This window comes from Ambystoma mexicanum, chromosome 12, assembly GCF_040938575.1.
Source record: "Ambystoma mexicanum isolate Mex_15411 chromosome 12, UKY_AmexF1_1, whole genome shotgun sequence".
NCBI lineage: Eukaryota > Metazoa > Chordata > Amphibia > Caudata > Ambystomatidae > Ambystoma > Ambystoma mexicanum.
This window is the reverse complement of record NC_090936.1, coordinates 1,108,205,171-1,108,226,376: the sequence shown is the minus strand read 5'-3', so window position 1 is coordinate 1,108,226,376 and position 21,206 is coordinate 1,108,205,171. Positions and strand designations below refer to the sequence as shown.

The 21,206-nt window shown below is 43.8% G+C and overlaps 1 protein-coding gene across 2 annotated transcripts in view; it reads left to right on the top strand.

The window, feature by feature from the left end:
* SFMBT2 (Scm like with four mbt domains 2) overlaps positions 1-21,206 on the top strand; it is a 957,919-nt gene that overhangs the window by 876,012 nt on the left and 60,701 nt on the right. For both annotated transcript variants that reach the window (XM_069629673.1, XM_069629672.1), the window contains 2 exons: positions 3,943-4,118; positions 10,044-10,213. In XM_069629673.1, coding sequence (XP_069485774.1) covers positions 3,943-4,118; positions 10,044-10,213 — 346 coding nt within the window. The remainder of the gene's footprint in view (positions 1-3,942; positions 4,119-10,043; positions 10,214-21,206) is intronic.

The following is a 21,206-nucleotide window of genomic DNA, read 5'->3' as shown; positions in this document are numbered from 1 at the left end:
CACATGGGTCAGTGCAGGCAAAACACATGCAGTAACAGGCATGGCACATGCTATGGACATAAGCAAACATGTCCCAGGGACTCTTGAAGCATACAATGTTGTTTTTGGACTCACATGCATCATGGGTCATGCCTATCACATGCACACACTTCAACGTACTTTCATCCATCTGGACTCGTACACCCCAGACACAGTGGATGCAAGGATAACTAGGCTGCATCAGTGATTCTGAACATTGTCACAGACATGTGTCATGCAGCCATGGCATTCACAAGTCACAGACACGCAGGTCAGAAACACAGACACGGACACCATACATGTACATGGCATCAGCACCCATCCCCAACCCCCACCCATGTCCAGAAACAGAGACTGGTATGCTCTCATGTGTCCATTCCGCATAGGGCTCCCCATGTTGCATTTAAACACATACACCAACCGTGTGCTTCACACATTACTGGTCTCACATGCATGACCATGATGTCCCTGCACACACACACGTGTACATGGCCTATGTCACACATACAGGCAAGTATCAGACAACCAGCACACTGCAACATGCCCTGTCTCACACAGCAATGCTTGGCCACTTACCGCTCGACTCCAGACGGGTCTGCCTCTCAAGGATCTGGGCATGGAGCGCTGGGCGTACGCGTTCCAGGACCCTCAGCTGGATGGTACTCATGCTGCCCCGGCCCCCCTCCACGAGGTGCCGGGCCTTTATGAGGGTCCTGGACCTCAAGTCCTCCCCGCGCTTCTTGACTTGCTTGATGTTGCGGGTTGCCACCCCCTCCGCGTTGATGGCAACCACAAAGTCGTCCCAGATCCTGTCCCGTCCTTCCTTGTCGGCGCGTGGTGATCCGAAGAGGGCATCATAATGCCCCAGGACAAGCTCCACCAGGACACCAACTTCCTTCGGACTGAAGCTGGTGGCCCAATGCCCCTCTGGCTGGGGGTCGCCAGTGGTCTCGGATGGTGTTTGCCCCGACATGGCGACCCCCGAGGCAGGCGTGGGTGGGCAACTGGGTCCTGGGGCTGGGCTGTGGAGCGATGGTATCCCAGTCGGGAGTTTTCTGTTCCAGCAGGGGTGGACACAGCAACTGGACCCCTGCAGATGGCTGATGTGCAGGCACCAAATGGCAGGGCACGGTGGCAGCGGGCAGGCAGGCAGCAGCAGAATGCTCGTGGGAGGCTGCTCAGGGCTCTGGGGGGGCAGTAATTCGGCCTTTTGGGCAGGAGCATGGTCTTCCGTGTGCTTACGCGTGGCCAGCTTGATACGGAGTGATTTGGCAAGTGAAAATTCTGCAAGTCAGTGTGTAATTCGAGGAAAGGCCCTTAGTGCGTAAGCGCGTCAGCACGCATACGCAATTCCATTGGACCAAAGGCCCTTAGCGCGTATGCGCGTCTGTGACATATCGCGCACGGGCGTTGCTTTTTGTGGGGTGCGGTGCGTGTGTTTTGCAGGAGTTGGGGTTCACACGCTATTACTTCACAGCGGGTGGGTGTTGGCTACGCGTTCTTCTACACGCAAGGCAGACAGTGAGTGGTACCCCGCTCCCCCAGGCCCGATCGCGTGTAAAACCACCCGCGAGCCCCTGAAATACACATTCCCCGCTCCCCCAGGCCCGATCGCGTGTAATACCACCCGCAAGCCCCTGAAATACACGCACACGCTCCCCCAGGCCCGCTCGCGTGTGGAACTTCTCGCGCACCTCTGAAATACACGCACACGCTCCCCCAGGCCCGATCGCGTGTGGAACTTCTCGCGCACCTCTGAAATACACGCGCCCAGGCCAATCGCGTGTGGAACTTCTCGCTCACCTCTGAAATACACGCACACGCTCCCCCAGGCCCGATCGCGTGTGGAACTTCTCGCGCACCCCTGAAATACACGCGCACAGGCCGATCGCGTGTGAAACTTCTCGCGTACCTCTGAAATACACGCGCCCAGGCCAATCACGTGTGGAACTTCTCGCGCACCTCTGAAATACACCCACATGCTTCCACAGGCCCGATCGCGTGTGGAACTTCTTGCGCATCTCTGAAATATACCCGCCCAGGCCAATCACGTGTGGAACTTCTCGCGCACCTCTGAAATACATGCACACGCTCCCCCAGGCCCGATCGCGTGTGGAACTTCTCGCGCATCCCTGAAATAAACACGCACAGGCCAATCGCATGTGAAACTTCTCGCGCACCTCTGAAATACACGCGCCCAGGCCAATCGCGGGTGGAACTTCTCGCGCACCTCTGAAATACACGCACACGCTCCCCCAGGCCCGATCGCGTGTGGAACTTCTCGCGCACCCCTGAAATACACGCACACAGGCCAATCGCGTGTGAAACTCCTCGCGCACCTCTGAAATACACGCGCCCAGGCCAATCGCGTGTGAAACTTCTCGCGCACCTCTGAAATACACGTGCCCAGGCCTATCGCGTGTGAAACTTCTCGCGTACCTCTGAAATACACGCACACGCTCCCCCAGGCCCCATCGCGTGTGGAACTTCTTGCGCACCCCTGAAATACACGCGCACAGGCCAATCGCGTGTGAAACTTTGCACGCACCCCTGAAATACACGCACACGCTCCCCCAGGTCCGATCGCGTGTGGAACTTCTCACGCACCTCTGAAATACATGCACACGCTACCCCAGGCCCGATCGCGTGTGGAACTTCTCGCGCGTGTAGAACTTTGGCGCACATTTTTGGCCTGCGCAGGGACGCTACCGCCTGCTTTCGTGTGGCGGACATGTATGGGCCTGTGCGCGTCTTTGGCAGTGCGCTGTTTTTCCCTATTCCATTCCATGAATACGTGTTGTAGGCGAGCGTGTGGGCGTTCCGCGCACTTGCCTCCTGTACTTCCCCCTTGATGCCCACATTTTCACGAGTTGTTCCCCATTCTGCATGTAACGCCCCGTGTTACGCCTACTTTTATTATGTGCGCTGCGCTATGTGCGAATTCGCTGTGGCCTTATCGCACAGTGTTCGATGACCTGTGCGCCAGCGTGCGCCGCGCACTTTTTCAGCGCACATCCAATATTTTTCTCGCGCACGGACTTCCATGAATCGATGTGCGCTGGTTTCCCTGCGATTTTCGCACTTGCACTGCGATTTTCGCTCTTTCACAGCGAATCGCACGTTTTCGCACGCTTGCGCCGAAATTTTCGGCGCACAATAATTCCATGAATCGGCCTGTGAATGTGCTGCGTCACTGTAGAGAGCTGCATGCCTCCTCAGGAGTGAGTTTCTGTTTAGGCAATTGGGCGCAAAGTTGCAGGCTGCACTTAGCACAGCCTACATGCACTGTTCCAAGTGCATCCTGGGCCTTTGTTAATCCCAACCCTGTGAGTCATTTGTCCAAAAATCAATGAGCCTCCGAGATTTGCAGAGGTCAACCAGTGCAGCTTTTTAGTAAAAAAAGATTTTAAATAAAATGACTACCAATCTATCAACGAGGTCAGACAGGGGGATAAAATTGGCTAAGGCACCAATGAAAAAGTGGCCCGCAGTCACAAATGCATTCCTATTGCGATAGACAGTTGACTAGTACTCAACCATTTTTTTTGTTGGTGAAATCTGTTGCAAATTGTACATTTTTAAGATTTTATTTTCGATCTCATTGGTCAAAAGTACTAGCTGCACAGGGAAGCAACTCAGCAAATTGTCACAGCTTGGTGAAACGGATTGAACCACTTTCACCAGAAAAACCTTTGTGCCTGCAATTCGGTCTTTGCCCTATAGGTCAGCCCGAGCTGCTCTATCGACTACTGTGTGATATTTTGTGTGGCAGCCTTTAGTCCTCAGTAGCTCTATCAGGGTACAGTAAACCAGCAGACGGGACTCTGGGTAGACTCTAGTTCTGATTAGCCATGCATTTTGTAAGTTTAAAGGAAGAGCCACATGTTGATTTGGCAAGTGACACAATATGTTGTTGTATTAAAGGTACAAAGGGAAATCCTACAGATCCACTGTGAAGATTGTCAAAACTTCCGACCAGGTGGACGATTTCTGCAAAAGCATCTGCGCCAAGCTGGAGTGCTGCCCAAACCTGTTCAGTCCAAACATGGTCACGGAAACCTGTTCGGAGAACTGCTCAGTTCACACCAAAACAAAATACAGTGAGTAGAAAAGGTTCATTTTTCTCCAACAAATACTTAAACACTCTGTTCACGAGAAGGCAATGCTCGATTATCATCTTACAGACAATGTTCCCTTTAAAAAGGTAACCACTGTTTCAAATGTATGTGCTATACGCTGTTTATAATTTTATCATTATTAACCATTTTCTTTTAAATGTGTCATTTTGATGATGAAAGTGATGCATCCTAAATGTTTTTCAATTGACTCGGAAGGTGCAGTTTTATGAGATCATAATTTTATAAAATGTAAAGTCACTTATTCCTTGCCTGCCTTTTAGATGTATGCATTGTCATTGATCAAATGTCATAACATCAGTCTTGAATATGCTGAAAGAAAGCCAAAGCCAACGAGGTGGCTCCTTGTCTCCCGCTTTGTCATTGCTGTAACACGGATCATATTTGCTGACATGCCCTGAGATCATTATCTGCTGGAACTACACAGAAAGGGTGACTAGAAACAGTTCCACAATTCCCCAGGCTTTTCTCAGCAATACAAGTAAGAAGGAAGAAAGACAGAAAAGAACAAGAAAGACAGAGGAGAGGACAACATGAAATAAATCCGGTACTCCTCGGGGTACATGTCAGCCATGAGTCACTCCAATTCCCGGTCAAGAAATCTGCTCCAAATATCTTCGAACACACTGCATTTCTTCTGGTTTCGCAGGGAAACTCTCCTGATATTTGAAAGGTAGTACATCTCCTGAAGCCACATAGTTTTGGTTGGAAAGACAGTATATTTCCAATGCCACAGGATGATTTTTGGGGCTACAATAGAGGCCCTAAAGAGCTAGGTCACCGGACAAGTCCTCCAAACTGGAGTCTTCTCCCAAGATCAAAGTCATAAAGTCACATTCTTTGTCCACACCAATAACTGTGTTCATTCACTCCAGAAAGTCTTCACTTCATAACAGTCCCATAGCATCCAACGAACCCATTGTTTGGTTACAGCCCCAACAGGCATCAGATCCACACAGGCCTTTGTAGCATTCCATGCGGTGCATTCAAAAATCCATGTCAGGTGAGCATGAAGAGTGGAATGTAGAGCATGAATTGCAAGTAGAAAAATGCACCAAGGATACCGTTGGGACATTTGAAGAGAGCAGTGCGAAGGAGCCGGTGGGCTAAGATTGAACATGGCAATAAAGAAGAGTTATGAATCTTACCTGCCACAGCACTTATTTTAGTGGCGACAAAGTACCAGAGGGACAACCTGCCGAGTAGCCACCTCAAGCTGAACCCATCATTTACATCCAACTTTGGTGAACGCATTGATTTGGTAGATTGGTTCTGGTCTACCATGAGATTTAAAGACAGATAAGCAAAAGAAAAGGTCTATGTATCAAGCAAAGGTACATATCCACTTCTCAGTTAGTCACATCAAAAGAGACTTAAAATAAAACTAGGCCCCAATGCTGAGAAAGCAGTCTATGCCGTGGATGAGGACAAATCACAAGAACTAGTTACTCAACATGTGGTTTTCCGAGAGCAATTAGGCCATTTTAAGGGATTTACACACAAGATTTGATTGAAGATGGACGCTCTTCCAGTGGTACAAAAAGTGAGGGCAGTGCTGTTAGCCATCAGGGCTTCTATAAAAAAAATTACTTAATCAAATGGAAAAACAGGGTGTGAGAACGAACAGTATGGTCTGAGTGGGTTTCACCATTAGTTATGGTGCACAAAGCCTATGGAAAACTCAGACTATGCATAGATTTGAGATCTGTAAATCAATGTGTTATACCAGATAGGCATCCACTGCCTAACATAATGGAAATGTTGGGCACTATTAATAGAGCAAAAGTAATGAGCACTCTAGACTTGAAATCTGCGTACTACTAAATTGTTTTGCACCCATCCTCTTGGAATTTAACAGCCTTTCTTACTCCAGAAGGGTTAATCCTAAAGTAAGTGCATGCCCTTTGATTTGGTGTCTGCAGCAGCCGTGTTACAACGCATTATGTATCAGCTGTTTCACCATATGGAAGGGGTTTTGTGTTTTCAAGATGATGTTTTAGTTCATGGGAGAACATTAGAAGAACAAAATAACAGGTTAAAAAAGGTACTAGATACATTCAAAGAAGCAGGTTTGACATTGGGTAAGGACAAATGCAAATTTCATAAAGCAGCCATAAAATATTTAGGACATGAGATATCAGAGCATGGCATCAGGCCAAAGGAAGATCTAGTAAATACCATCATAAACTTTCCCAGACCCAACAACATGAAAAACATGTCTTTCTTGGGTATGGGCGAGTATTATGCCAAATTTGTCCCTGATCTAGCGAGTAAAACCTTTTTCATATGAGCAAACTTGATGAGAAAGGAGTAAGATTTCAATGGAATGATGAATGTGAATGTGAATTTGATGAGATAAAATGAACATTGAATGGAGCTCCTATTTTGAAAGGTTTTGACCCCAATAAGAAAAGCATTCTCACAACCGATGTGAGTAATCATGGTTTGGGTGCAGTACTTTCCCAAAGATATGAGGGGAAGGAGTATCCCCATTGCATTTGCATCAATAGTTTTGAGGGAATTGGAACATCATTATTCCACCATTGAAACACAGTTGCTAGCTGTAAATAGACAAATGTGATGAAGAAGACCATATTTAAAATATAAGTCCAGGAATTGTATCAGAAAAGAAGTGTGAGGAAGCCATGCTAGCAGATGAAGTACTTTGTGATGTCAAAGATTGCCTTGAAGGAGGTGTCAAACGTAGTGAGATCAAGAAAGGAATGATGCCTGATGCTGTGAGACATGTATTTTATGAGTTAGGTATAAACAAAGGTATGATTTTGAAGGGAGACAAAGTGTTTTTACCCTCAGGAGTGAGAAAACATATTTTAGATATAGCTCACGAGGGCCATCAAGGAATGACCAAGACCAAACATCAGGACTACTGGTGTCCCGGCATGGACTTGCAAGTGGAGAGGTTAATTAGAAATTAGAAATTGCCACATATGTGAAAATTCTGCAAAAGGGTGTGTGTCAAGAGTAGAACCCATGACAATTATGTCCATTCCATCCATACCCTGGGAGAGGGTGGTTTTAGACATAGTAGGACCTGTGAGGAGTCAATGGACTATAAGGTATTGCACTGTTTTAGTGGATATGTTATGCCTATGGGTAGAGATTTAGTGGGTGCATAATTTATGTTCTAAAGATATCATTACATTTTTGGAGGACATTATTAAGAGAGAAGGTGTCCTCTATGTGAATTCTCTCCAACCCTCTTTCTTCCCCTCTCTTCAAACCTGAGCTGCTGGATTCTAGGTCTTCAGATTGAAGGCGACGTCAGGCCAGGTATTCTTTCTCCTTTCTTTGTGGAGTTTGCCTGCCACGGAAGGAAGCCACAGTGAATGCTTAGAGAACAGCAGTCCTGTGGCTCCGTTCCCGTGATCAGGCCAATACAAGGGAAAAAGCCTGAAGGCATAAAAAACCCCTGTGCGGCGAATAGGACGTTGCTGCTCCAGCAATACCAGGTTCCAGCAATCCCCCCGATGGAGCCAACTAGGAAGAGTCTTGCAAGGTGCAACCAGAGCCAGGATGTAGCAAGGTAAGTGTAGATAGCAGCACCACACCTGATGGGATCCAGAGGAGTACGGAACTCCAAGTAGTAAGGCAGAGCCTAAGAAGGAGAAATACAGAACCACCGAGAAGCAGGAAAGCAGAAAGAGGCAAAACGGGAGCGAAGGAGGGGAAGAGAGAGAGAGCACCAATCGCCAGAGAGGCAGCAGACCCCCAAAAGGAGGAGAGGGGTGACTGTGGAAGGAGAGCGAGAGCTCACTAAGCAGAGCGAAGCAGGCAGAGGAGGCAGGCTTCTAATTCGAGCCGAGAGAGAGCACTAGTGTCGGTACCCTAAAAAGAAACTACTCACAGGGGTTGCAACGCAACAGCTGCTGGGGGAAGAAAGAATTAGTACCTCGCAGTGGTCACCATGTTGAAAAACAACTAGACCGGGACTTCGCGTGGCGAAGAAACTTGATGGAACTAATGGGGCTGTATTCCGCGAGGCATTTGCCAACACGGAAGCAACCACCAGTCGCGGCGGCATATGACAGAAGGTTATCCCACCACAATAGTGATGGATAATGGAGTGCAGCTTGTGTCAGATGAGATGGAGGCATTTCTTTAGAAGAATGGCATAGAGCACAAACCAAGTTCAATATATCGTCCCGAGACCAACAGGATCATTGAGAGGTTCAATAGTGTCATTAAGAATAGCATCAAATCTGCCATCTCAGAGAACAGTGATTGGAGCAGGGCAGCAGAAGAGACAGTGGTGGTGCATAGGTTTACTCCCCATGCCACCACAGGAGTTTCTCCCATTGAGATGTTAAGGGTAAAGAAACCTAACACTAGAGTTTGTCCACTTTGGTCGGCAGAGCATGTCGGAAAGGTTTTGATTTTAATATTGTCAAAGAGAATATCACCAAGAGACACATATGTAATAAATTCCATTTTGATGTGTGGAAAGCTGTAAAGAAATGTCTGGTTGAAAATGGTGACTGGGTACGAATGCAGTCCCCTCGTGTCAGAGCAGAAAAGGGTGTTTATTGGTCAAAACCTGTGAAGTTATGGAAAGATTTCCTGGAGCAGTGAAAGTTGTGTATGGTAGAGTATGGAATATCAATAGAGTTTTCAAGTGTATGAATTATAAACAGAAAGAGACCAGTTAATAAGGAAGATGTTGTAATGAGAATGGTGCAGGGAACAGTCAGAGCTTGACTCACACTAGACCTGTGTGTAGGAACCCATCTTATTTGAAAGATCATGTAGATTGAAAGTAACTTTCACACCACTATTTCAACCAGTCATATTGTCAACCACAACTATATCAATTGTTTCTTCAGTGTCATTAGAATATAACTATATTCCTTATGTGTTATACCTGAAATGTCTATCTTAGTCGTGTTATCTTTCATCTTTAGAATGTAATACGTTTTAACCAATTTTATAGAAGGAAGCAAAATTCCACCCCTCATAGTGTATATAAGTACTTTGTGAACAGTTGTCAAATCAGTAGAGTAAGAAAGGGAGATGTGTAGCATTCCATGCTATGCATTCAACAATCCATGTGAGGTGAGCATGGAGTGTGGAATGTAGAGCATGGAATGCAAGTAGAGAGATGCACCAAGGATACCGTTGGGACATTTGAAGAGATCAGTGTGAAGAGCCGGTGGGTTTAAGATTGAACATGTCAGTAAAGAAGATCTATGAATCTTACCTGCCTCAGCAAATATTTTAGCCTTGCTTTCACATTCGCTCAGGTTTCCAGAAAACTCTGTTCAGTAACTTGACTTGTCTATCCCAAACAGCCTGGCTCCGAATCTCCACCCTTGGCAAAATCAAACTCTTCATCCCGCTGCAGGACTTCTGGATTATAGTGCAAGCACTAGTGGTCTTGCACATAGATGGGAGAAATGCTGTTCTGATGGGTCTCCCAGCTTCTTACTTGGCTCCCCTAAAAGCAGTCCACTCATCTTATTGCGGGTGCCTTGAGATTTGACGGACTCACTTTACAACATTTAAAGAAAATTGAATGGATGATAAATGTGACAATTCTTTCTCAGAGATATTACATTCCCCTCACGTGAGCACAAAGACAAAAGATTTGAAACCTGTAAATGAACATTTGATCCAAATTATGTAAAAATCACCCAGACTAAATCAAACAATAGCTAAAATGCAGGGGAGGAACACAATATTTTTATGTCGGGGTTGGTTCAGAAGTTATATTTCATTCTGTTTCCCCACAGATGCAGTCGCAAATGATTTACGCTGCTTGTTGATTGATAGACTAAGTATTGCACAGTTTCAGAGAAGTGCTAACCTACAATTATATTGTGGCATATGACACAAGCTAAGTCCAAGCTTAGAACATTTATTATTTTATTCCAGCCTACTATTATGGAAAAAGGAAAAGAATAATCAAGGCACCAATTGGAGAAGGAAATGATGAAAGCAGTCCAATCAAACCTGGAAGGCGACGGAAAAGACGGAAATCGATATTTGTACAGAAAAAAAGAAGATCATCAACAGTGGATTTCACTCCTATGGAGTCAGCAGAGGTGAGTAGAGTTGTCAGAGCTTATTTGCAAATAGTGACAAATTGTTGTGATGCAGCAAGTATCTCTGGGACACCCTCAATCCGCAAAATTCAACCAACCAAATTTCAAAGAGTTCAAGCAGATAGGAAACAAATTATCTCCGCTGATTCAAGATGAACGAAGTTTAAAACAAGGGTGAGCATGTTTAGAGGGCTGCAGCTGAAAAGCAAGAGTGTTAGTTTTAAGCCCATTGCATTATCTGTTCTGTTAAGCAGGAAGCCATGTTTAGAGAAGCTAATAAAATAAACCGGGTCAGTTACAGGCCTATTTGCATGCAGGTGTTCTGTGGAGCAGATCTCAAGAACACATATTAACTCTCCTTGTGCAGTCTGCTGCAGACAGAATAGTAGGCCTTACACCACAAGTAATAAATATTAGTCGATGTTTGCCCCCCTGCAGCTGCTTAGAATAACATCTCGATCTATAGCACTAGTTCATAACATTTGTTTTAGCTAAAACATTAAAGTAACCTACTTAATATTTAAAGCACGTGTTGTAAAGTATTGGGTGGGTTAAGATAAAGTGTGTAGTGTGCTGGACTTCACTTGTATTAAAGAATATGTTTATTTGGACGTGAGTGAGTGTTTTAATGTTAGGGTTTGCATCCCAACAATTGAGTACTGCGGCTTCTTTTTTTTTTTGCTCTTCACTGTCCATCCTGAAAATAATGTCTGCATGTAAACATTCCAAGCATATGCCATGCGTGTTGTCAGAGAGTGTTGCCTGTGGCTGTTGGGCTTTGTGATTCCACGTGGAATGGTTAGCCAAACATTCCTTGCATGTTAACTTATTCTATGGTTCTTCTGTGTATTGTTGTTCATAATATTCTGTTCATATGGTGGTTGTACAAGTTTGTGTCAAGCAGATTATTGTTGGTAATCGTTTTTGTTTGTGCGGGAATGTGTGTGTGTGTATTTTTGTGTTTGGTATTTTATTCTGATTCATCCCACAAACGTCCTCATGTGTGCGTGGTGTTTTAATCCGTCCATTCTCTTCTGTGCTTTGTTCCATTGGAGCACATTGGGATCTCTCGGCTCTAAATTGTTTTCACCTGTTTATTGTGCATTTTGGTGTTTTGTGTGTGTTGGTGTAACTCCTGACCTATTATCTCATTACATGGTTGGCTGTATTAGCTGTGCTAATGATCGATTATCATTAACACCGGCAAAATATTCACATTATTGCACGTTTTTGTTATTCCCTGTTGTGTATGCTGAAATTCCAAACTCACCCATGCCACAGCAGATTTCTCTGGCCATTAATCCAACAAAGTATTGAAACAGGCAGTATTCAGAAGACTCAGAATAAGATATCCAGTGTGAATCAGCCTCATTAGGACCCTGACTGGTCCGGATAAAAAAGTTCCGGTATTACTAAATACCGGCACTGTTCCAGACTGGCAGAGTATACGTGTGGTGGTAGGGTGCATGGGATTACTAGCAGCTCAGAGCTGCTGGTAATTCCAACACTCCATCAGTAATACATGCCAGTATTACCGGCGCTGGTAATACCAGCAAATCCCCCCATGGAATCCTATGAGACTCCATGGAATAGGGATTTACTGGCAGTTCTGCTTCTTGGAATCTGCTGGTAATTTTCGACAGACCAAGTGGCGGAAATGGTATTACCTCTTGCCGGTACAGGCGGGATACCGGCAAACATATAATGAGGCCCCATATCTTGATTTTAGACATTTATGTGGGTTGCACCAGTTCAAAGTAAGGGCTATTTTTCTAGCAAACATCGTGAAAATTGAAAAGGGCAATTTCGAAGTGTGCATCCCAGAGCCGTGTTCCTGAGTCTATGGAAAACCCAAGGCAAACAACAAGGTTGTTCAACAGTCTTTTCTAAATGAAAACAAACCCCATAGATTCACCAGTTATGCTTCTTTACACAGCCATCACTTAACCACTCCCACGGACGTTGCTCATTGACATGGAAAATCGACCCATGAAAATAATCATTGCACTCCATTTGGTATTTCTTTTGTATTGGGCCTGTAATGGCGAAAAAAGTATTAAAATATTGTAGACTCGACATAGTTCACCTGCACCCTTCTACTGGTTGGTGTAAGGTAGCTCTGCTGCATGTAAGAACAGGGCGATGTGAAAGAATCTAGTTACCAAACTGTGTGCACGGTAGGCAATAGGTGTTTTCATGGGCTAGGCTACGCCACAGGTCAGTGGTGCAGGGCAGGGACCATAAGTGCCAGTGTACAATTGGTGGGCAGCAAGCCGGTCCTAGATAGATGTTTTGCATTGTGTGAAATACAGAGTGGGGGCAGCCTCTCAGCATCTGAACCTAAGTTCCCATGTACCTGCTCTCAGGGACAAGTAAGGGTGAGGAGCAGGCAGAGCGCAGAAGCTGGGCTACAAGTCCTTGCAGCCACCTTTGTACTTCCTTTAAGACTCACGTAGCGGATGTGGATACCCACATTTGTTAGCAGGCTTGAAATATCTATTACTGGATTTTTGCTACTTTTGGCAATTCTTTTCAGTTCTCATTTTCAAATCCTAGATTCACTTTCACCCGAATGTGTGAGTATTGCAAGTGGGAAAAGGCAGCCGGCTCTGAAGCCATTTCAGTGTAAATCCATCTAGTCTGCTCCTCTGTAGTTGAGAATAATTATTTGCTATGGAAGTTAGCAGAGGAAATGTAACTTTTTGGGTCCTCTTATTTCTGCTAACGTCACTGCATGACATTCTCCAAACAAACTGAAAGTTTGGTCTATGTCTTTGATGGGAAAAATGGCCAAATGACCCCAAATTTAAAAGCCTGTAAAAAAAGGTATGCGTTTTGAGGCCCTGTCAAGGGAAGATAAAGCAGCTTGCATTACCCATGCAATGTCTGTTTCATAGCTTTTGCTCGCATCTACAGCCCAAACCACTGGATGGATTTATGGCAAAACTTTGTGATGGATGGTGTAAAGTTGACACACATCAATCCAGTGATTTATTTTTAAAATCTGCCGAAAAGTTGTCAAGTTCCAATTAAAAATATTTGGCATGAGATGTCATATCCATGTACCTTCCTTGCTTTTTTCAGGGATATATCACCTTTTCCCTATATTTATCTTTCCTGACTATCTCCTCTACTTTCACTAGCACAATATTTGTGGGGTATGATGCAAGCAGGCATAGCCAACTTGTCCAAAGAACAGGGATTGGACCTCTTAAATCAGCCGTACTTTAGTCCAATAACCTGCAAACTGTTGCCTATAAAATAGCTGGTCTCCCACTCCTTTTTTTGTATTCACTTTTGGACAAACACTTAAAGAACTCTTTTGGACCTCTTCAGGGGGAGTTGATATTGCCAAAGCCCTCGTCTATTGAGGTGAGGAAGGAGCAGTCCAAGGCAGAGGTAGTCTCTGCTCCTTGCCCACTCACAGGGCGCATTGGGAGATATACTTGCTGAGGACCAGGGCGTGCCACTCCACACCAAACCTCCCTGGGCTGGCAGAGCAGAACCTGAAATAACTCATCCTGTCTTAGAGCCCAGGGAGTGCTCACACAGCATCTGGAGAACCATATCAGCCAAAGCTCCCTGTTCAGCTGCAATGAAGCAGGCAAACTAGCTTCAAACGGTATTCACCATTTTCAAAACCGGAGGGACTCACCAGTGCTGCTTTTGCCACTCCATCAAACTACAAATTAGCCCTGCATTCCACCTGTTGAACCAGCTTGTCGTTGTGTCGTGCAAAGCAGAGTCCATCACTGTTTGCCTGGAAACAACCTGCTCACCACTGCAAACCAACTCGAACCACTGCCTGTGCAAAGCATGCATCAGATCCCCAAGCTCACCCCATTGAACCTATAGACTTCGTCTGAAACCACTGGAGCATTGCTTTTATCAACATCTTGAACCAGCTCAACTCCTGATCCAGCCCTCTTGTGCCTTCCAAACCATATGAACCAAACACCACACTCAAACTGGACCAAGCTACTGATTCAAGCCAACTTGACACCAGCTCGCTGCTTGACCCAGCAAGACCCACCATGTCCAAACCTGGTTCAACCGGCAGTGCAGCTGAAAACCTGGTTCAATGCTGTTGGGCCTCCTAAGAACAGCAGAAAGGCACTATTGACCCACAACTACCCCGGGTCCATTTTTGGGCCCTGTAGACTGTTTAGGTCACTTGTGCACCATTTTCCGCTGAAAGACATATCCTTTTAAATCCATTGTTGCTTATTGCCTTTTCACCCCTGTTTTCATTGCCTAAAGTGCAGCATCTTTCTATCTGTTGCATATTGTGTGTTCTCTCTAACAGGGGTGGATTTTTAAAGTGTTCTATAGTTATTTGTACATTGGTGTGTTTAATTAAAATATGTATGTTTTCATAGAAGATTGATCAGACATTCTTCATTACCACAAAAGGCAAAGGAGATATATCTCTTGGCTGTGCCTGTTTTACTTTTATTATTGTGATCACTGTTGGTGTGTTGAAGTGTGGGCATTGACTAGGCGTTTTCCACTGCTAATCCTTATACTACCGCAGAGCAAAGGTAATTTTGTCACACTGGTGGCAGAAGTTGGGATTTGAGAGAAAGTGTGTCGACAGCTTAGTCATCCAAAATAAAAGTTAGTGCAGTTAACTTTAGGAACACTAAAAGGTGTTTTTGCTTGGAAGCCTTTATCGATCAGCAAGGCCACTGTATCGTACTGATGGTACTTCTTGATTCAAACCAGTGGAGTGTCGCGTCACACATCAACCTGAACCAGTGGTTACAAACTTCCTGAACTGACTTGACTCCCGATCCAACCCTGGTGAGCCATCTGAACCACATGACCCGAGCACTGCACTCAAACTCGACCAATCTCCTGTTCTATTTCGAGCCAACTATACTCTAGCTCGCCACTTGACCGAGCACGACTCGCCTCTCCTGAACCTTGTATGACCATCACCACAGCACAGCCCGAAGCCTGCTGTAGAACTACCTAAGAATAGCAGAAAGCTACTTTTGACCCATAACTGCCCACTGGTTCATCCTTGCGCCCCAAAGACCGGTCACTTTTGCACCATTTCTCCCTGTAAGACATATCCTTTTAAATTGATTGTTGTTGTACATTTACTATTCATCCCGTTTTCAATACCCTGAGTGACGCATCTTTATATCTACTGCTTATTATGTGTTATCTCTTAGAGGGGTGGGATTGCATAGTGTTTTCGTAGGTATTTGTGCATTGGTGTGTTGATATATTTTTATAAAGCCTTGATTGGACATTCCTTTTATGTTGGACTGTTTTTACTTTGCTGTTTGACTTGCTACTGGATCACATTCATACCCCTTCTAAGAGTATAGTCTTCCCTCGGCCCACGTTACCATAAATGGGGAAGAAATATATCTCTTGGCTGTGCGTATTTTACCTTTATGATTGGGATCATTTTTGGCTACTTGAAATGTGGGGAATGAGTAGGCGGTTTAGCCACTAATCCTGCTTGTATTCCTGTTGAGCTAAAGTCATTTAATCACAATCTGAGATTAATAGAATAAGTACCACGTCTTCTTTGTGGCAAAGCTTTTTACAATCTTAAAATTACTAGAAATTCCAATAGGAGTATTGTGTGCTATATGGTTGCATGCAATAACATGATCACTTGGAAAATATTTCATTTATTATGTTCCACTGATAATTTGTTTCTGTAATATGTAATTATCATCAAACACTAGACACCAGTTAAGAAGCCTCAATTCCATTTTGATGATCATATAAGTTGTATGTTATCAATGTAATAATGTTGTCACCTCTAGCAGCCATAGTCGGCTACTTGCCTGAAACTAATGACCCTGCCTGTCATATTCCTTCATCGGACTAAGACCACGTAAGTAACATAGACGTAGCCAAAGGTGGGGGGCGTTACCAAATTCATGACTTAAAATAAGAATGCTGTTAAACTCATCCAACAGATTTCCTCAAAAATACTTCAAATAATTCTAAAATATTCAAATGATTACTATCAGAACTGCTTAAGCAGCAACACCTATGGCCTAATATTGAATTGATTGGCTAGAGGTTGGGTGCCGGATAACAATAATGACACGTCTCCTGCTTGAAATGCTTTCTGAGCTTGCAGCTGTCTATTGAGGTCTATTGACAGAATATTTCAGGGTAGGGGGGCCTTGAAAACCATTAGCTTGTCTACTATGTTCAGTTTCCTGGCATTGCGTATAGTCTCCTGGTTGATGACATTCTTAGGTTCCTAGCTGGCACAGGGCGTTTGGCGCAATCCATCATGTGCCATACTTCCAATGTGTCATGGGGATTAGCCACAGCACCTTAAATCTGATTCTTTGCAAGCCAGTGCACACTGTTCTGTAGAGGAGCAGTTGAATACCTCTGCAGGAAGTACCGCCCCCATTCTGTGTATGAAGCCGGAAATTGCAACATGCACAACGCCAGTGATGGTGCCTATTCCACGAAGACAAGGTATCCATTGAGAAGACCCTATATGATGTATCCCCGTAGAAATGACAAACTCTTGTAGGAGATCCCTGAAGGAATATGAAGACGTGAGAAAGAGAGGCTGTTGACGTCACAAGAAATGAGCGTGACACACTGAGAAGAGTGGTCGAAGAAGAGAATGCATAGACCTTATAGAATCCGATGACGAAGTAAAGAATTGAGTAAACGTTCATATGCGGAATGAAGATTGCACGTTTGAAGAGCACTGCAGAAAATGCAAGTCATTGTGTAACTGTACAGATGCAGCAACGCAAGGATATTAAGTAATCTTAAAGGCTGGCTATACGTAGTGAATAGACTGCAGGCGGTGCCGCCATTATATCGAATTCTGGACATCAGTGACTCATATTTAGTAAGCTCAGACCTGTGGAGAAGAAAGGATCGGAAGGCTGTGTCGCAGTATGAAAACAGCTGAAGATCAAGGAAAGGTCTGAAATAGCTGTCTGGCCTGGTGTCAGGGATGGAGTAGCCAAGAACCGGTTATCTATCCTTGGAGAACAGTGAATGTGAGAAGCTGAATCAGCCCTTCTTAATGTGCAAGGAACGAACACCATGAGTGTCAAGTTTATTAATTCAAGACAATTAAATGCTGCAAATCAGGCCGAAATACGGTCTCCTGTCACGTGAGCTAAGTGTGCCAATAAGAGTTTGATGGGGAGAACAGAACTGCGATAAGAGTGTGCCTATACTCCCTTTTATTCTCAGTAGCAATGATACTTTGCAAGGCCAAGTTCAAAGACAATCTCAATGGCAGATAGCATGAGTGATGAGAGATGTTGGGCTAATTGGGTGGGGAGACACGGTCAAGTCCACCCACTGACACCTTGGGTACCAGCTTACTTGCTGCTAGTGAGCCGAATGTTCCAGATATGGCACGAGCGTGCCAACCAATTGTAGAAGGCCATATAATGAAGGGCCTTATAGTTTGAGAGCCAATGATATGCTGTGTACTTAATAACTGATGAAGATGACTTGCACTTGGATGGGCATAAGTTGTCCACCTGACTGTAGAGACCCAATCACAACCCAACCTCTTATAGAAAGTATACTTAGATATTCCCTTTTAGCCAACCACAATGTCCCATAGATTTTCTTAGTTTGCCACTTAGTATGACGTCACGTATGACGAATATTTGCTATAAAAGAAGTGTTTTTTATTAAATGCGTTGAGACTTATGCTGTGCGACGTCTGTTGATGTCCGTTGTAACTCCCTGTTTTACACAATTGAAAATAAAACTGTCGAGAGACTTTTTGCCAACTTCCGGAGTCGGTCTTATTTTTTGGTGCAAGTGTTATTCTGCATCCCCGCCCTTGTATGACCTGTTACTGATTTAAGTCCCCCCGTGTGTTCTGCTCAGTGATGCAATGATCTGGTCTGCAGCTTTAGGAACAAGGATCTGACTTACAGAATAATTCTTCGCAATTTGACTCTATGCGTGAATTCCGATGCAGTAATCGTATTATGAAAAGGACGGAGGTTTGTGCCAATAATATTTTGTTGTTCATGTTCAGAAGAGATAGGGTCTTTGACAGTTTGTGAAGATGGTGATGAACACATTGGGTGTATCTTGGCATGCAACTTGCATCGGATTCTAGTAGCAAACCAAGGATCTTGACTTCCCATAGAATTTCATACGCCATTTTCTTTGGCATTAGGACAATCTTAAATACAATGAGTCAGTAACATGATATGTTTTTTAATCCAAGTTTTTTTTTCAATTTAGTAAGACATCATTGGCAAACATAAATAATGTTTTCATTTAAAAGACCATCTGATGAAAATACATAATTTACTCAGTGCCATGTCTTTACATCTAAATGCATATTAATGTATGCATTTACAACGATTTTGATCATTTCACATTCAACAAGCAGAAAAGTTGCAAAATGGGGTACAGCGAAATAGAAAATGAAAAGAAAAAAATGAAAAAAGTCAAATGCACAGTTGAAAATGCAGTAGATTAAAATTCATACAGATCTAATGCGTTAAGATGTAAAGACACAGGACCATGTAATCCTGTTTTTTTCTTCCTCCCATATAAAAATACCTGACACAAGATCCTTTTTAAATCAATTCATTTAATTGAAATGATGAACGTCTGTTTGTTGTCATGCAACAGAACTGGCAGCACCAATGAGCAAGTTGAGAAGCAGGCCTTGGTACTCCAATATGCCAGTATTGATAAACTTTGTGTGAATTTGTTTCCGCTTGGAATACTTTGATTGGTTTGCCCCAATAAAACATCCTAAACACAAGGTATGACTTTTACACACAAATACATGTCAGGCCCATGCAAAAAATACATTTAGTAAATACTTACTTTACATAATAGGCAAAATGACATAAAGAATGCAAGATAAAAGCTAATAAATTGTTTAATCAGTAAAACTCAATCACTTAGTACTTCACAATACTTACCTAGTAGCATTAGTTCTGTGCACAACCTATTCTCCGAATGCATTCAAGGATTTTGCCTCTCCACTGAAGAATGTATCTAATATTTGATATCTTTCCTTTTGCATGGACAGTTCTGTGCAAGGTGCATGCTTCTACTCCTCTCATGTGCCCTATGTGTCCATTAATCGGCTCTGTGTCTATTCATTTCACTGTGACATGGCCTTCACAGTTTAGTTTATTTGTAGAGTGCGCTTAACCCTCGGGTATCTAGGTGAATACAAAGTTACAGAAGCAGGCAGATAACAGTACGAGTACAGATAAATGAGGTATATAACAGGACTGGACATGGTTACAAAGTGGGGCACTACGAAGTTAGTAGAGAATGGCAACTACATGTTACAAATACAGGCAATAGCAGTGAGCATAATTTACATGCAAATAGTATCCCGCTTGACTTTATTTGTATTAAGTGTATTATTTAGTGTGTAGACCTACCTTGAGAGCAGCAGAGCGCTGTACAGGGTTTGGGTAGCCGGTATTTGGGCTGGCAGCTTTTAACAGTAGCACTGTACTGTGTGTTATGATCCGTGCATCAGTCTGTACATCAATTGGGATTAGCCCTTGGTCAGTTCCACTCCCTTTGCCACCTTAGATCAGCTGCTATGTGTTTTTAATGGGCCATAGCATTAGCCTCTGCTTGTCTCCCTCACTTGTCTTGGCACTTCCTTGGATGAGGTGTTGTCTCCCTGCCATATTTATGTTATTTATTTATTTATTTATTACTATTATAGCGCCAAACAAAACAAGGCCAGGGGCATCAGGGTGCTCACCAGGACAAACAAGCAATGCTACCTTCATCTATCCCAAATAATAAATAATACTTTACTTATTTCATTTAATGTGGTTATGTATAAACTTTTCATACAGTTAAAATTAAAATACAATTTCATGACACAAGAATACAATATACAACTTATTAGAACACCCTAGTGGTGGTTGCAGGAACGTGATTGGCTAATCTGCGGGCTGTACAAACTGGTGTAGCACGCAGATTCAATACAGCCTGCAAATGTGTAAATGGAGCTTAGATCCAATGTAGCGCAAGCATTCTAGGAAGGAATGCGATTAGAATTAATTACCGGCTGCACTGCCGTGAGTAGAACTGCAAACAAACACAGAACTGAAACAGTTAAAGTTCCATGTGCCATGTTGTCATACAAGCATGCCTGCCGTGGGCACGCCCCCTCAAGAAAGTTGACTTCCTGTGATTTTCAATGGGAATTAAAGTGTTCACGTAACGTGTGCACCAACAGCATTAATTCCCCTATGTGTGCCGCTGCAATAACTTGGCGTGTAAAGCATTAATTATTCCCTCAAGACACTTTTTGGAGATGGTTGGCACGACGAGCTTCTCAATATCCGTGCTGGGAAGCGTAAAGTTGAGGAGAGGAACACGTTGGGCTGCAATGAAATGCAAGTAGCACACAGCAAAAATGTAAGTAGGAAACACTTTATAATGAACATTTGATTTTCTAGTGTAAAAAAACAATGAAAAAAAAAACACCTGAAATGTGCTTAATTAGAACACTGGACAGGCATACATACACCTGATTGCTCCTCAATTGCATACTCCTCCAGCCAATCACCTTCCACCACCCTATAAAAAAAAGCAGAGCCAAGGCAATGGCAGCAGCATTGTAGCATTTACAATGTTTTCTACTTTAATTAAACACTGAGGGTGTTCTAATAGCTTTATAGACCTCGCTTCGCTCCGGCCATTAACTCTGTCTTCAGGGCTCATAACGGCCAGTACGGCCCTAGCTGCAGGTCTATTAAGCTATAATAATAATCATAAAATACAATCGATTTCTGTATTTCCTAATTGCCTATAAAACCAAATATCCTAAAAATGCCCTAAAATGCATGACATAAAACTTCATAAACTAAGATTAAATTCATTCCACATTTTACATAAACCGTTTAGGTGTTTGGCTACCTCTTTCCAAACCCTATAAAGTGCAATCTGTGCTCCCTTATTATTAGTGTTTAAACAGTACCTCCAGAAGGGCTCACTACGTATGGTTTCTAGCTTA